Here is a 16,485-nt window from a genome sequence, read left to right as displayed (position 1 = left end):
TACACTTGAATGCCCTCACATGTGATTGATGATGTTGACTACGATGTTAAAAGAGTCACCTTCTCTCTCTCTCTCTCTCTCTCTCTCTCTCTCTCTCTCTCTCTCTCTTATTTGATTGGTAAAGGTGGAAAAAGTAGTTGTCGGAGCCTTACTTCCATCCTTTGGCATAGGTATTTATTCCCCTTTTTCTGGGGCTAAAAAAAAATTTGAATATAGATATTAGTGGAAGGAAGGTGGGCACAGTGGCTAGCTTACTGTTTATAATTGGTGAAGGTCAAGGTTCCATTCCAACTTTGCACATGAATCATGCTTGTCCATAGGCCCTCCATGCGCTATGATCATTGAGGATCAATTGTTGGTGGAAGCACACAAGTTATGCCATAAGATGGAATGGAAAAACTTTTGCAATTGCTTATGGCTTAGTTAATGCATCTCTCTCGCACTCCCTTTTCCTCTCTCTTTCTCTCTCTCTCTCTCTCTCTCTCTCTCTTTCATGTATTTGGTCCAATCAATCATTTGGCCTTTTGTAGTTAATACAAGTTTCTTTTCTTTCTTTCCTTCTCTCTCTGAAAACAAGTATAACAATCTATCTTTTGGTTATACTCTCTCTCTCTCTCTCTCTCTCTCTCAATTTCACTCTACACACACACACACACACACACACACAATAACCCTACAACAAGTTTAACAATCTTTTCATTTGGTACAAGTCTCTTCCATCTCTCTGTCTCTGTTTATCTCTCTCTCTCAGTTGCACTTTACACACACTAATATGAGTATTATAATCGTTCTTCATTTCATTATGGTATGAATCCCTCTCTCTCTCATGGTGATTATTTGCTTCTCATTTTCTAATAAACAATCCTTTTCTAGTGTTCTTAACTTCTTGCTTCATCGCAAATTTGCTAGTTCAGACACGCCTTACAATGATTCACTTGCAATTTGTGTGCACGTCTCATAGAGCCATCCACTTGCAATGCCCTTTACCTTAGATAACTCGGTGGCATGGGCTTTTGTACAAAATACTATGTTTCCTTATTCAGTGTGGCTACTACAATGCCCCATGAGTTTGCTCCAGTTATGTCCAAGGCCTAGAAATCTTAAGAGGGGGAAATCAAGGTTAAGTTTGGTAGGCCCAACGTCACATGTGTGTAATTGGGGATGACGTGTGTGCTTCTTTAAACAAGAGTGTAGTGAACAATGTCCTTGGGAAGGGCGCAAGGGCGTGTGAAGAAAAGGTGACGTGTAAGTTACAGAGACGACTACATTTTTGCAAAATGCTTACCGGCAAAACGTGAATCTTTGTTCCGTGGAATGGGCCCCACATACACGTGACTAAACTTGCAAGCGAGAGTTAGAGAGAGAGAGTGTGTCACGTGTTTATGAGATAGAGAGAGAAGAACCTGCTAGCCTAAGCGTGTGTGAGAGAGAGGTATTAACGTCGGTGTGTGTGTTTTTTGGGGGGGCGGCGGGGTAATTAACGTCGGTAGAATGCAGAGGGCATATACGACCAACGGTGGGAGGGGAAGAGGGAGAGAGGGACACAGGCACCATAGGCCGCAGCCTCGCAGGTAGTCTGTGTGAGAGTGTGTGTGTGTGTGAGTGAGAGAGAGAGAGAGATGCACATAGGCCGCAGCCTCGCAGGTAGTCTGTGTGAGAGTGTGTGTGTGTGTGTGAGTGAGAGAGAGAGAGCGATGCACACAGGCCGCAGTGTGTGTGTGTGTGAGAGATGAGAGATGGATATAGGCCGCAGGTACAGTGTGTGTGCTTGTGAGAGAGAAAGGGATGTAGCCACAGGTACTGTGTGTGGACATAGGCTGCAGGTGGAGTCTGTGTGTGAGAGAGAAGGATGTAGGCCGCAGGAAGTGTGTATGATGGATATAGGCCGCAGGTAGCGGGAGAGACAGAGAAAGAGAGAGAAACTGTCTCTTTCTTACTCCCAAGAAGCCAAATGCGAGAAACCATGAGTTCTCCTCCGCAGTCATCACGCATTCCTCCCATGGCTGTGGCTACCGATAGTAGTGATGTTGCCACCACCACGGCCTCCACTTCTGCCGCACCAGAGGTCTTGCTGGAGAGGATCGCAGAGCTTGAAGCCAATCATGCTCACCTGCAATCGGAGATGTCAAGGCTCGTCATGGACATCCACACCCCTGCCGAGCTTCGGAACTTGTCTCGATCATCCTCGCAGGAAAGGGCTCGCTCCCTCTCTCCCCAGCTCTTCCGCAGAAGGTCTTCATCTTCTTTTAACTCGCGTTCCTCTGCTATAGAAACCCTAGCAAGGCCGTTCCAACGCTTCTCCTTCTCAGGGCTTCGCTCCAGATACACAGACACAGCCATGGCTACGGACACCTCCTCGTCTTCTGCTTCTTCGTCAAAACGTTCCTCAACTTCAACATTTTGTGGACCGGATCCGCAGCGCTCCTTCCGCACAGAGAATCACACAACCTTCTCGCCTTCAACGCTATCGCAGTCGTCCCTTTCTCCTGTTGAAAACAACAACTCTGCACCTCAGACGGCGGAACATCATACACCCCACCTCCAGCTCACAGACAAGCTCTCTGCGAACATCTTGCAGTCTATTGGACAGGCTGTTTACATGTTTCGGCCTTCAGGAGAGGTGACCTACTGGTACATCCTTCTTTTCTTTGCAATTTCGTTGAATCACAGACCATAGCTTATCAGTAAGAAAAACATAAAGGAAATCTTCCAAAGTTTAAAATCTTCCAAAGTTTAAGTTGATCATAACTGGGAGCTTTGCTTGAAGCATTTTAGACCCTACCCATGGCATCCTGGACCACAATTGGTGTAGTGTCACAAGAATTGTGTGTTTGTGTGCTACATTATGATAGGAAAATGGTCATAGCGTACAGCATTCAAACCCTACTTACAGCACATTATTTGCATATTACAACTGGTTTAGTGAAATCGCATCACAAGAAGGGTCTTTCCACTCCACTTCACTTATCCCGCTAGGGCCGTTTTCTGCAAGGTATGTCTTAATGGCTATTCTCTCCTGTAGCAACCTCGTTGCCAACTGCCCAATGACATGTCCTACCATGGAACAAGCAAGCATGCTTTGATTGATTGCCGTGTCCTACCTATCGAATTAACAAGATCTGCTCTTGCCTTAGTACTGCCTTGCACACCTTTCAAAGCTTAAATGTAACTGGGCACATCAGTCAATAGGTTTGCAGTTCTTTATGCCCATGCTTTTGAGAATGCTATGTCACATTTCAAAGTTAACTGGTCACATCAGTCAATATTTTTTGATGTTCTTTTGATAAGCCCGTGCTTTTAGAAAAATATGTTTTTTTTTTTCGACCAATCAAAATAAAGGCAATGTTTCAATGTAACCAGGATTCATTACTAGAAATATAGGAAAAATGTATGTTTTTTGTCCCTTGAAAATAAAGTCATTGCAGAAATTCAATTAGGAAAAATACACTAAATATTGGGTTTTTCAAGAATTGGGCCTTAGCATTAGAGACATATCCTAGGACGGGTCACTATGTAATATGACTTGTGCCTCGTGTTGCAGCTGCTGCAGCCTGCTTGACTTTAATTCCCTTATGGCACTTTCTCTTAGCTTGGTAAACTGCAAAGGCCTTACATGTTAGACATATTAAGTCTAGTCTATTGACGTTTATGTACAGGAATCGTACTGCAGAAATGCTGTTTGGGTATTCAGAAGCTGAAGTCCTAGGACGCAATATAGTTGAAATGCTGGTTGATGAAAAGGCGCATGATGTAGCAGCCAAATTTTTTGAACGCATAAGCATGGGACAAAGCTGGGCTGGCCAAATTCCTTTGAAGAAGAAGTCTGGAGAAGTATTTACGGCCATGGTTACAGATTCACCGTACTATAATGACGATGGTAGCCTTTTAGGGATAGTTGAAGTTTCATATGATTCACGCACCTTTTGCCAGCAGCCTAGTTCATCTGTTGAAGAAGATGCTATATGTGAAGGCGGCTCTCATGGTGCAAGGCAGCCAAAGCATCTTCCGTTTGCAACTGCCATCACTAACCTGGTATATTCATAAATAATGTTATGTCCTTTAGGCAGTTTATGATTGGCTTTTTGAAAGTAACTATTTATTTGCTAATGTTTGTGCTTGTATCTAGGCATCAAAGGTCTCATCCAAAGTTTCTTCCAAGGTCTCCTGGAGGCGGATGGAAAACAGTTATGTGGAGTTTGAAGGTGGAAGTGGAGGCAGCCAGAGCTCAGATACTGGAATTATTGACATGAATCCAGAGGATCAAAAGTTCATTCGGGAGGTCACCTCAAGTGGGAGCAGTACCCCAACATCTCTTTTCAAAAGCATCTCACCTTCTTCATTACTGGCTTTTAAGGGTAGCCATACATCAGACTCACAAAATGAACATGGAGAAGAAGGCAGTGGGAAGAAACATGGAGTATTTAGGGCCCTGGGCTCAAAAGCAGAATCGTGGATGACAGGGTTATCCCATACTAACGTTTTACCTGTTACACTCGCAAAAAATAAGTATGATAGCGAAGTTGAACATGAAGATGAAAGTGAAGGCAAAAAAGCTGGAGGATTAAAAGCCCTTGGTTTGAAGGCAGAGGTGTGGATTGCCAAAAAAGGGGTACCATGGTTGCGAAATTCATCAGACCAGGAAACTGGAGAGCAGAAACATCATGTATGGCCTTCGAAAAGTAATGATCGTGACCATGACCATGACAGCACTAGACACTCGGAACACGATGAAGACAGATCAAACAAAATGGAGCAAACAGAAATCGATGGAACGCTTGATCTTAGTAGATTGAATGTAATTGATGCTCCCGGCTCGTGGAACTGGGCCCACATTTGTACCACGAGCAGCAACAGCAGCACAGGCAGTACGACTAGCAGTTTGCTACAAAAAAATGAGACTGAATTTGACGCCTTTGATTGTGAAGTTGCATGGGAAGACCTAACACTGGGAGAGCAGATTGGACAAGGTATTTTTTCTCAATTGTGTTTGCTTGAAGGGTTTACTGGTGCAATTCAGTTAAACAAATTTTATGCACATATTAGGTCCTTCATTGTTACAGAGAATAACTTGAAGGAGATCAGCCACCATGTTAACATTGAATGTTGCCTGTGCTGTCTTCTTCTGAGTCAAGAAGATGTCACCAATGGTTGTTTCATCTTGTGATTTTAATGATAATGTACTCCACGTTGGGTCTTCTTCAGGTTCTTGTGGGACTGTGTATCATGGACTGTGGTATGGCTCGGTATGCCATCAGAAAACCTAGTTCTTGCATGGGTCTTTTGACCCTGGCTATGCCTTTTTCTTCGACCCTCTTAATTAAGGTCTTTTGCCTTGTTTTGACAGGATGTAGCTATAAAAGTGTTCACAGAACAGGAATATTCACCAGAGCTCCTTGATGACTTTAGAAAGGAGGTAAAATAAAGTTCATGTGAATCATTTGTATGCTAGTAGAGCAAGTGTTAAGCCTCAGTTGTGTTGATAACCTCTTTTTTGTTTGGAAGAAAAGGTGGGTCTCATGAAAAGACTCAGGCATCCGAATATAGTCCTTTTTATGGGAGCCGTGACCTCACCTGCTCATCTCTCAATTGTAACAGAATTTTTACCACGGTTGTACTCTTACCTCGTTTTTCTAGGCTTGCAGCATTTCATAAGACATTGTTGTCAAAAGACCTTCTAAGTTCTAACCAACCTTTAAAAACAGGGGCAGCTTGTTTCGTCTGCTTCACAGAAACACGCAGGGAATGGATTGGAAACGCCGATCACGCATGACATTGGACATTGTAGGCCATCTTGATCCTGCCTGTAGATCCTTTATTTGTTTTTCAACGAGATAAAATCTTTTGTATTGCATTACAAGGCTTCTGCAGCAAGTGTGTGGTTTCTAGATGCATAGAGCTACATGGAACCATGCTGAACTTTCTAAGGACTGATAGTCTAGGAGGCTTGTCATCAGTGCCAGCTCCGCGATATTGATTGCTTTCGTTCATTTCAGGCCCGTGGGATGAACTACCTTCACCACTGCAACCCACCCATTGTGCATCGTGACCTAAAATCATCCAATCTTCTTGTTGACAAGAACTGGACCGTCAAGGTATTGCACGTCTCCAGAAAAATCTTGAGAGAGTTAATTTCGACTTTTACCATGTTTTTTTATTGAGATTATTGTGGTTGGTTGCCGAGAGCCCAGGTTGCAGACTTTGGCCTTTCACGCATAAAGCATGCAACCTTTTTGACAACCAAGTCAGGAAGGGGCACGGTAAGCACTTTATTATGCCATCATCTGTAGTTACAAGAGTTCATGGATATTCATGGGGGCGATGAATGCTAAGCTTTTTTTCTGTTTTTTTAAATTGCAGCCGCAATGGATGGCTCCAGAAGTTCTGCGGAATGAGCCCTCTGATGAAAAGTAGGTCAATTCATGACAAACGCTTTTGTTCTTTTTTGAACTGTTTGCTTCTTTTTAAATTTCTCCATGTGCACATATAAACTAATCAATCATGGGCATGCTTCAGAGCGGATGTATATAGTTTTGGTATAATTATGTGGGAGCTAGCAACGGAGCAAGTTCCTTGGGATGGCCTCAATGGAATGCAGGTATGTCTGGAGTATGCTTGTATCTTATGAGATCCTGTTGGCACTTTTTTTCAATTTACTGGTATCAAGAACAACGAACGTAGTAACACCTTTTTATCGAGTAAAAAGTACATGCATCACATTTCAAACTAGTTCGCTCTTATGTCAAGAAGAGGAGGTTTCCTTAATCTTGAAGCTGGACTGGGCTATTTGGGTGCTCATCATGCTAGTTGTGCTGCCATCTTTACTTGAAGACATGAGGTCTACTCTACTGTCGTCCTCAAATTATATTGATTTGCTATGAAGTGCAAAGTGAATGTCAGCGACGGTGTACGTCAATGTCAACTTGTAGGCAAGAGCAAGATGGCTTATGTGATGTCATTGTGTAACTAGGGTTCCATGTGATTTTGACTTGTGGCCGTTTGAAGGTCTAGGGTGAGACATGCTAGGAACCTTGTGCTTAGGGTTCGGGCAATGATTTTATCTTATTTTATAGATCTTGGTGTAGGCATGGATGAATTAGGGCACCATTGCTGATATTTTCAACAGACTGTTCTTTATAAGAACAGAATATATGTCAAATGCATGTTTTAATGGCCGAGCATGTGGAGATGGACCTTACTTACAGCCGCGTGAGGCAAGGATATGGTCCGACCGTCTGAGAGGCAAGAGTAGGGGCAGGATATGGTCTGATTTGGGCTGTTTGGACAGTCCAATAGGTGCCTGGAGGTGCCTAGGACAAGTTGAGCATAGTGTGAACATGTGAAATGATATTTTGATGATATTTATGGAAATCGATGGCCAACCTGAATCCAACCTTCCATGAGATCCATATAAAGGAGGTCTAAGGTCATTTGTGCTTAAGCATACGTTAGCTAGAGTCTTCTGCATTACTAGAATCAAGGCAGCAAGGACACATTGTGGATTATCAAGAAGGCAACCTGAGAGCAGCAAGACAGGCCGCCCTCACGTGCGCTAGAGCATGGAGGACAGCCAGGAACCTTTTGCAAGCACATTAGATAGGCATGCATGAACTGGATCTCAGTCAAGTTTTAAGATCATCATGGTATGTATTTATGTTTTGGAATATATAGTAGAATAGGCTTTACATCTCTTGTCTATTGTGTCTTTGTAAGTAGTTTGATAAGCATTAATTTGACATGCTTAATGTAAATCACCGATCAACCACGCTTCCGCACAGTTAGTACGTTACAGTGGTGTTAAGTATCTAGGTTCTTCCTAGGTAGCATTTTTTGCAACAAGAATCCGGGTTTGTGTTTTTACATTTGCGTCCAAATTGCTTTTTGTTTTTGCATACGTAACCAGTTTTTGCATGTGCATTAGGGTTCCGTGCATAGGTCTTGAATGTAGCAATAGTTTGCATGCATATTAGGTGTAGTTTAGGTAGGCAAGCCAACATTAGATACAATTGTCGTATCATGAGCCCGTTGACCACCTGAACTCCGAGATACTGCGTCTCTCTCTGAGGACCAGACTTGAAGTGGTGCAATAGTTCCCACGGTAGAGGTAGTAAGTGTGGAGTAGAGCCTATACATAGATCAGTACGGAAATGGAGCAAAGGATTTAGATTTATAAATTAAAATGTACATATTTTATCTCTTAAAATTAAAGGTAACGTGAGATTCTTGAAAGAATGGCTGTAAAACAGAAAAAACAGCAAATAGATCTTGCAAAGAAGCACATGTGCAAAAGAACTGAAGTAGAAAACTTGTTATCTACTGAAGTAAAGCACGAGGGCTGCCCGTAGGTGCATACAACCAACAGCAATAGCTGAATAATGATGTGCTAATGATGCTAACCCAAGCCACCTATTTATAGGTTGGACAAGAGTTGGTCGGCCAGCATAAAAACAGTGGGCTGGTCGACTATGCAAAAAATACTAGAATAATGTCTGAAATATAGACAAAAATAGCAGAAAAATATCTAAAATAAGATGAATGGATGGCCTCATAAATCTGGCCAGATATAGCATGAAATATGCACATATATGCCTAATCTGGAGATGATAATGCTAACACCTCCTCTTCAGGGCCAGATGGGCGGACCAACTCTAGCACGCTGAAGAAAGACCTCCAAAGAAGCTTGAGGGAGCGGTTTGGTGAAGAGGTCAGCAAGATTGTCCTGAGTGGAACAATACTCAAGTCGAAGAAGACCAGGCTCAATCCAATCCCGAACAAAATGATAGTGAACCTCAATGTGTTTGGAGCGGCCACGTATCACAGGATTCTGAGCTAAAGCAGAGGCACTCTAAGAATCCGAGAAGATGGCAACAGGGGAATCATCCGCACAACATAAATGCTTCAAAATTTGATGTATCCATAATGCCTCGGCTGCGGAGAGAAGATAGGATTTGTACTCAGCCTCGGTAGAAGAAGCAGCAATTGTTCTCTGTTGCTGCTGAGATTTCCAAGAGACCAATCCTGTACCAAGCATGAAACAATACCTTGTAGTAGATCTTCGAGTATCAATGCAACCAGCCCAATCAACATCCGTAAAGCCCACCAAAGAAGAACCACCAGAATAAGTGATGCCATAATCTGATGTGCCACGAAGATATCGAAGCACTCTCAAAGCTGCCTGCCAATGAGATCTCCGAGTTGCTGAAGAGAACTGGCTGAGTACGCTCATAGCATAAGAGAGATCCGGTCGGGTGTTGACAAGATAAAGCAAGGAGCCAACTAGTTGCCGGTATTCTGTGGAATCCACCACAGGTGTATCATCCTCCTTAGACAATTTCGCATTGGGATCCATAGGACGAGAGAGGAGAGCAATTTGTCAAAACATAAGTTGCAAGCAACTTCTTCACATACTTCCCCTGGAAAATGAAGATGCAATCATTTCTCGGCCAAATCTCCAAACCAAGAAAATAATGAAGTAAGCCAAGGTCCGTCATCTCAAACGTGAGGGAAAGTTGAGACTGAACCTGAGTGACCAACTCAATTTGTGAGCCTACAAGAATGAGGTCATCAACATAAAGCACAATGATGCATATATCCCCATCAGAAAGAAGTAGATAGAGGTTTGGATCTCCATATGACCTCTCAAAACCAAGAGATAACAAGAAAGCATCAATCTTTTGATACCAAGCACGAGGTGCTTGTTTGAGACCATAAAGAGCTTTCTTCAACAAGTAAACATGGTCCTCATGTCCTTGAATCACAAAACCAGGAGGTTGCTCCACATAAACTTCCTCCTCTAAATCACCGTAGAAAGGCAGATTTAACATCCATCTGGAACACAGGCCATCTGAAACGAGCAGCCATAGCCAAAACAATACGAATGGAAGTAAACCTGGTTGTAGGAGCAAATGTCTCATCAAAGTCCTTTTCGGCCTTTTGAGCATCTCCACGAGCAACAAGACGGGCCTTTACTTACCCAAAGTACCATTTGTATGAAACTTGACTTTGAAGATCCATTTGACACCGATGACTCGTCGATGTAAAGGCCGTGGTACTAAATCCCATGTATGATTCCTCTCAAGAGAGGACATCTCGGCTTCCATAGCCTGTCGCCACTGTGGTTGGGCAAGGGCCTCCTCTAGAGATTCGGGCTCATCAATCGTCTGCAAAGTACTCATAAGAGCATAATTCACTGTGGGAGTGGGAACCCGAGAAGATCTCCTTAGACCGGATGAAGAAGTAGAGACCTGGTCATGCAACTGACTGTCAGAAAGGCTTGAATCTCGAAGTAATTGCTGTACCCAACAGGGTGGACCAGCCCTCCTCACAAATGTGGAAGAGGAAGTATCCGCAGTTGTAATGGACGCACCCGGGGCAGCCGGGGATGAAGAAGGGACGGCCGAGCGTGTGGGAGATGATGTAGAGGCTGTCCAGACTGGCTGAGAAGTTCCGGAAGATGGTCCAACACTCTGTATTGGGCTGAAAACAGCAGAAACAGGGGCTGAAACAGTAGCAACAGCAGGCTGAATCGCTGCCGAAGTCACCAGAGGCACAGGGGGTGATGAAGTGCCTGATGGGAGCAAAGAAAATTCACCGATATTGGGCGGAAATGGATCAATATCCTGAGAAAACTGCATGGGTGAAGAGGAATCATATCCAAAGAGGGTCTCATTAAAGCGAGCATCATGAGATATGATGATGTCCTCCAACGCAGGATCCCAAAAGCGGTATCCTTTCGACTTCGAACTATATCCCGTAAAGATCATTCTCTTCGACTTAGGGGAAAGTGTAGTCCTCTTTTGACCTGGCACATGTACAAACGCAACACAACCGAAAACTCGTAAGTGTGAGACGGAGGGCTTATGTTGAGAAAACGCCTCCTTTGGTGTCTTCCCATTGACCGCCTTTGTGAGAGAGCGATTGATGAGATAAACTGAGGTAGCCACAGCTTCACCCCAGAAAGAGGGAGGAAGACTAGCATGATGCAAGAGGGATCGAGCCATCTCCTTCACTGTTCGGTTCTTCTGCTCCACTACATTTTGTTGTGCTGAGGAGTATAAGGAACAGTCGTCTGCCGCCGCTGGATGCCTTTAGAAGTAAGAAACTCATCAAAAGGTTCAAACTCACCACCATTGTCAGTTCGTAAGAATGAAACTTTGCTTTGAGATTGGTTCTCAACCATTGGAAGCCAAGACCTGAAATTGGCAAATGCATTAGATTTGCGTGCCAAGAAACACACCCATACCTTCCGTGTGAAGTCATCCACCAGGAGCATATAATAATGCCCCCCCCCCAAGGGACTCAACCTCCATAGGGCTAGCCAAGTCTGCATGGATCAACTCAAGTCTCCGAGTAGCTCTATGTGTAGCCTCTTCTGGAAAGGACTCCCTGTGATGTTTCCCCATCATGCAAGAGGAACAAATGTGTGGGAGAGCTCTCAACTCTGGAAGTCTACTAACAAGTTGCTTGGAATGAAGCTTTTGCAGAGCGGCAATAGGCACATGACCAAAACGTGAATGCCACAAAGAAGTATCTACAATAGAAACTAAGGCATGGGAGGGAGAGAAAAGCTGATGAAGATGAGATCCAAGGAAGAAATCTGGGAAGAGAAGTTGGTGATCTTGTAGAGACCTTCATCATGAACACCATTAGCCACAACCGTAAGAGTCCTCCGATCAATCACCTCATCATCGAAATAAATGCCAAGTCCCTTCTCGAGCAGCCATGTTCACTGAAAACAAATTCTTCGAAATACGTGGCACATGTAAAACATCATGTAAAGTAGTAGAGGAACCAAAAGACATGTTACCAACTCCATGGACAGGTAAGGAGGAGTCATCTCCAATGCGTACATAAGAAGAAAGTGGCTTGTAATCCTCCATAATGTGGGAATGTTTGGTCATATGTGCTCAAGCGCCGCTATCACCAATCCACTCAATTTCCTCATGTGTGGCACTCACCTCTGCATCAGAAGTGATCTTTGTGACCACAAGGAAGGAATCCTGTGAAGAAATGGGAGTGTAACTACCATGTATGCCGCTTTGGCATTGCCCTCCTCTGGAACCTTGTCCTTGCCTAGTCCTTGGAATCTGTCATCATCTTTGGAGGTGTCCTTGGCTTTGTACTTGGCTTTGGCGGCTTTGGAATCATTACGCTTTGCAAAACACCGAACCTCCGTATGGCTAGGCCTGCCACAATAGGCACACTCCTCTTCTTTGGAACCTTTGGATTCCTTAGAACCCTTGCTTTTGCCCTTCTCGCTTTTGTTGTTGCTGTCTCCTTTGCCTCCTTTGAACTTGCCCTTACTTTGGGCAAAAAAAGCAGAATCTGTCTTCCCTTTGCCTCTCAATAAACATTTGTCATGTAAGTAAGTCACAACTTCCTCAAAAGAGGGTAGAGGCTCACGGAAGTAGATGTGATCTTTGAAAGAGTCAAAGGATGATGGCAGCTTACCAAGCAGTTTATGGATCGGGTTGTTGATCGAGCTCCCATACTCCTCAAGCTGCCTCTTGATCCTTGTGAATTCCCCAATCTTATCAATGATATTATCCGAGTCACTGATGGTAATCTTCTCAAGATCCGCCTCCAACCTAGCAATCTTTACGGAAGATACTTTCTCGAACCTCCTCCGAATCTCATTCCACATCTGACTTGCATCACTCCGAAAAGATATGAATTGTGCCTAGATAGATGGTGTCATACAATGGATGATGATGAGACGGGCCGGTGCATCCACAACTCCACAAAACGCGGGATCCACCAAGTGAGGAGTGGTGACAGAGAGCCACACACCTGCTCCTTCAAGAAGCAATTGCGTATAAAACGACTAAGTATGGTAGTTGGTAGCAGTCAGCTTGATGGAATCACTCACTTGAGGGGGTGAATAGGATGGCACATGGGAAGGGGTTGGGATGAGGGTTTGTGGGAGGGGAGAAACAAGAGAAGTGGTGGTGGTGGGGAATATGGAAGGAAAAGAAGCAAGAATCTGGGAATAAGGTAGAGAAACAGGAAGCTGGGAAGAAGATCCATGTGAATTTGGGGCTTGGGATCGGGGAGAAGAAAAGAGAATCCTTGAGTGAGAAGAATGACTATAACCAGAAGCCATATCTCCGATAATGCAGTAGAATCCTCCTCTTCAACAGAGCTGATTAGAAAATCAGCAAACTCCACCTCGAAAGCTGAGTGCAGCAAAGAGAAAGGAAGGAGAAGAAGGGATGGGAGGGTGGGAAACCAAAAGGAGAGGTAAAAAATGACTCCCCTGGGTTAAAACCCTGTTGTAGCACCAAAATACGGGGCTGAGATCTGAAAACGCAGCACCTCTGTGGAAAACACAGCTCCTCAACAGAAAACGCAGCTCCTCGGTGGAAAACGCAGCTCCTCAATGGAAAATGCAGTTCCACAGCAGAAAACGCAGCTCCTTTGAAGATGTAGATGCTATGGATCTTTGCCTATAGTAGTAGATGTAGAAAACGCAGGTCCCTTTGCAACACTGGGCTTAGATACCATGAAAGAATGGCTGTAAACAGAAAAAACAGCAAATAGATCTTGCAAAGAAGCACATGTGCAAAAGAACTGAAGTAGAAAACTTGTTATCTGCCGAGCACGAGGGCTGCCCGTAGGTGCATACAACCAACAGCAATAGCTGAATAATGATGTGCTAATGATGCTAACCCAAGCCACCTATTTATAGGTTGGACAAGAGCTGGTCGGCCAGCATAAAAACAGTGGGCTGGCCAACTATGCAAAAAATACTAGAATAATGTCTAAAAAATAGACAAAAATAGCAGAAAAATATCTAAATAAGATGAATGCATGGCTTCATAAATCTGGCCAGATACAGCATGAAGTATGCACATATATGCCCAATCTGGAGATGATAATGCTAACAATTCCAACTAAGATTTTGGACTTTCAATAGAAAATTACACTACAAACCGATTCATGTGAGCACTATTTAATACGGTGCCAAGCCTTTATTGCATGTGGGTTCAAAACGTGAAGTGCCTTTGAAAGTCGAAAAAATTACACTAGAAACCGGGTTATGTGAGCACTGTTTAATACGATGTCAAGCCTTTATTGCATGTGGGTTGAGGACGTGGAGTGCCTCCAACCGTTCGAAAGCCGGGGCAAACTTTTTTACCTACTTTGCCCCTGTAAGAAGATTCGGCTCAGGTTTTAGAGCCCCATCTCTTCGCCTATTCTCATGCGAAACCTCTTCTTATACATAATATCTCTATGTATAGAAAGCCTCTTTATGCATAGAGCCCCCTCTCTCTATCTGGGAAAGAAAAGGCACCTCCAACATGGGACCCTGAAGAAAAGAGCACCTGTGGGACGAAAAATCTGTCTCTACTTAGTTGTTGCATTAAAAAAAGAATTTCAGATTATAGAGAGAGTACAGGCTGTGTGAGCAAATCCATAAACAAATCTTGTGTAATATGAAGTCTCAAGAAGGATTTAGAGTCGTGACATCTTTCTCTCTAGCAGTCGTGAAGAAAAGAAATCGTGGCAAGGCCTCCGGAATCTGCTGGATGTATACCCTTTGATCTTTTCATCAGAAGGCGACATTGGTGTTCATCAGTGAAATTCCCATGTAATTTTTTCTGTCTTGCCTAGGTGGTTGGAGCTGTAGGATTCATGAATCAGAGACTGCAGATACCAGAAGGTTTGAATCCGGAGTGGGTTACCATGATTCAAGAATGTTGGCACAGGTATGCAATCAGTAGGGGAGCTTTTTATGGAGTTTGCAACATAGCAGTTCTTTTCCACTGTGAGGCGTGTTGGTGAAGGTCAATAACTACTGTGTGTTTATCTTATCATATCGTGTTTCGCGTGTGCAGCAATCCTAGACTTCGTCCAACTTTCCAAGACATCACTGATCGGTTAAAAGAGATGCAAAAACAATTTTTAGGCAGACCTTAGCCTTTTGCTGGTGCAATTCTAGGAATCAATTTGTATAATGCTTTCCAAAGGCCAGTGCTTCCCTCAGAAGAAGTATGCTTGGATAAAAGACAGGCAGTGACAGTACACCATCTTGTAATTTTGATCACACCACTTGGAAGTGGGCGGTGCACATTCAGCTTCTCTATGTTGCCATTATTGTCTGGCTTTTGAAGCGTGTAAAATTGGCTTGTACTATGCGTTGAAAGGGTGCTTTCAGCAGTTATCTATAGGTGGTCCATGTACATTGATCATCACCTTCTGTTACCTTATAGAGCTTTGACAGCAGACTCCATTGTATTTGACATGCTGTGAAACTGTGAAAGAACCTGTTTAAAGAAGCGGTCACCTTTTTCAGCTAATAAAGCAATCGGAACATTTACAAGCAAAGCTAGCTGGTATATGAAGAGCCAAATCATTACACCGATTGTATTTCTTTATCTATTTAATTCTTTTGGTGTGCAAGAACGAACGCTGGAACAATACAATGCCAAAGTTATGTAAGGTATTGTCATTACTATACCTTTGAAAAATGGCCCTCCAATTAATTAATGACCCTCTATGGTTGAAACAAAGTTTTTCTTGCACTCTTATGAAAGTTCTAAAAACAGTTGAGGGAGAATTAGGCTCTCTACACAAAGAGAGGACTACCCAACTTTTTGGTTTGAAAAGCCAATTAAAAGACTAGAGTTCGTATATTGGGCACTCATCCTTTACACAAAAAAAAAAAAGTGTACTCTTGCTGTACTCTCGAGCTCGGTTTGACTTGTAGTCCTTGAGCTTAACTTGTGCATCTCCACTCTTGTTAAGCCTCTCCTCCAAGTGGCCACCAAAGAGGCTACTTCCATGCTTGCAAGGGCAATTCTATACTCTTTCTAACAAAAAGAATAGAAAGGAATATGCACCAAGGCTCATTCTAGCTTCCACTCCGAACTCTCTCATACACATAGACAAGAGCAAGTAGAAGGCAAGAGAACTCTATTGGCACAAAAGGGGATTGTGGAACATTCACTAAAACTCATTTTAGTTTTGACTCTCAACACACACACACACTCTCTCTCTCTCTCTCACAAGAGTAAGGACAAAGCAAGAACTTTATTGGTAGAAAGGGGGATTGTTTCTTTGCATTATGTGCAATTAGCTTTTATATATGTAACCTTTATTCACACGTGGATGCGCAATTAGCTTTTATATATGTGGCCTTTATTCACACGTGGATTTACCTAAAACTCGTGACTTATCTAGGTAAGCATAGACATGGTTAACTTTCTCATAAGATGCAACTTATAGTGCCTTTGCATGACATTTATTGCTTGTTCTCATATATATTTATAATGGCTAGTTAATCCAAAATGCAATTAGTATCTGTCCTCTTACTTGGTGCAGATCATGTTCCTAAGGGGACCTGTTTATGGCCTGAAAATCGGATCACCTAGAGTAGCTTTGTTTTCACTTTTGTAGTTAAGATCTTTGAAATAAGGCAACAGAGTCGAGAATCCTGTGTCGATGATCGTGTCTTTAAAGGTTTGGTGCATGTATGATGACAAATCA

General features: G+C 43.2%; 1 protein-coding gene across 1 annotated transcript; it reads left to right on the top strand.

The window, feature by feature from the left end:
• Positions 1–1,431: 1,431 nt before the first annotated feature.
• On the top strand, positions 1,432–15,324 carry LOC147611964 (uncharacterized). Its single transcript, XM_086783822.1, has 13 exons — positions 1,432–2,631; positions 3,657–4,032; positions 4,127–4,967; positions 5,203–5,243; positions 5,345–5,413; positions 5,508–5,608; positions 5,703–5,781; positions 5,994–6,092; positions 6,189–6,257; positions 6,358–6,407; positions 6,514–6,595; positions 14,611–14,705; positions 14,835–15,324. Exons 1-13 carry the CDS (start codon positions 1,952–1,954, stop codon positions 14,914–14,916), a joined length of 2,664 nt encoding a protein of 887 aa, XP_086639948.1. The 5' UTR covers positions 1,432–1,951; the 3' UTR covers positions 14,917–15,324.
• The last annotated feature ends 1,161 nt before the right edge of the window (positions 15,325–16,485 follow it).

The sequence above is a fragment of the Cibotium barometz genome, chromosome 46 (assembly GCF_041138505.1).
Source record: "Cibotium barometz isolate CiBa-2024 chromosome 46, ASM4113850v1, whole genome shotgun sequence".
NCBI classification, from domain to species: domain Eukaryota; kingdom Viridiplantae; phylum Streptophyta; class Polypodiopsida; order Cyatheales; family Cibotiaceae; genus Cibotium; species Cibotium barometz.
Note: the sequence above shows the minus strand (reverse complement) of the source record. Positions and strands in the feature narration are given on the sequence as shown.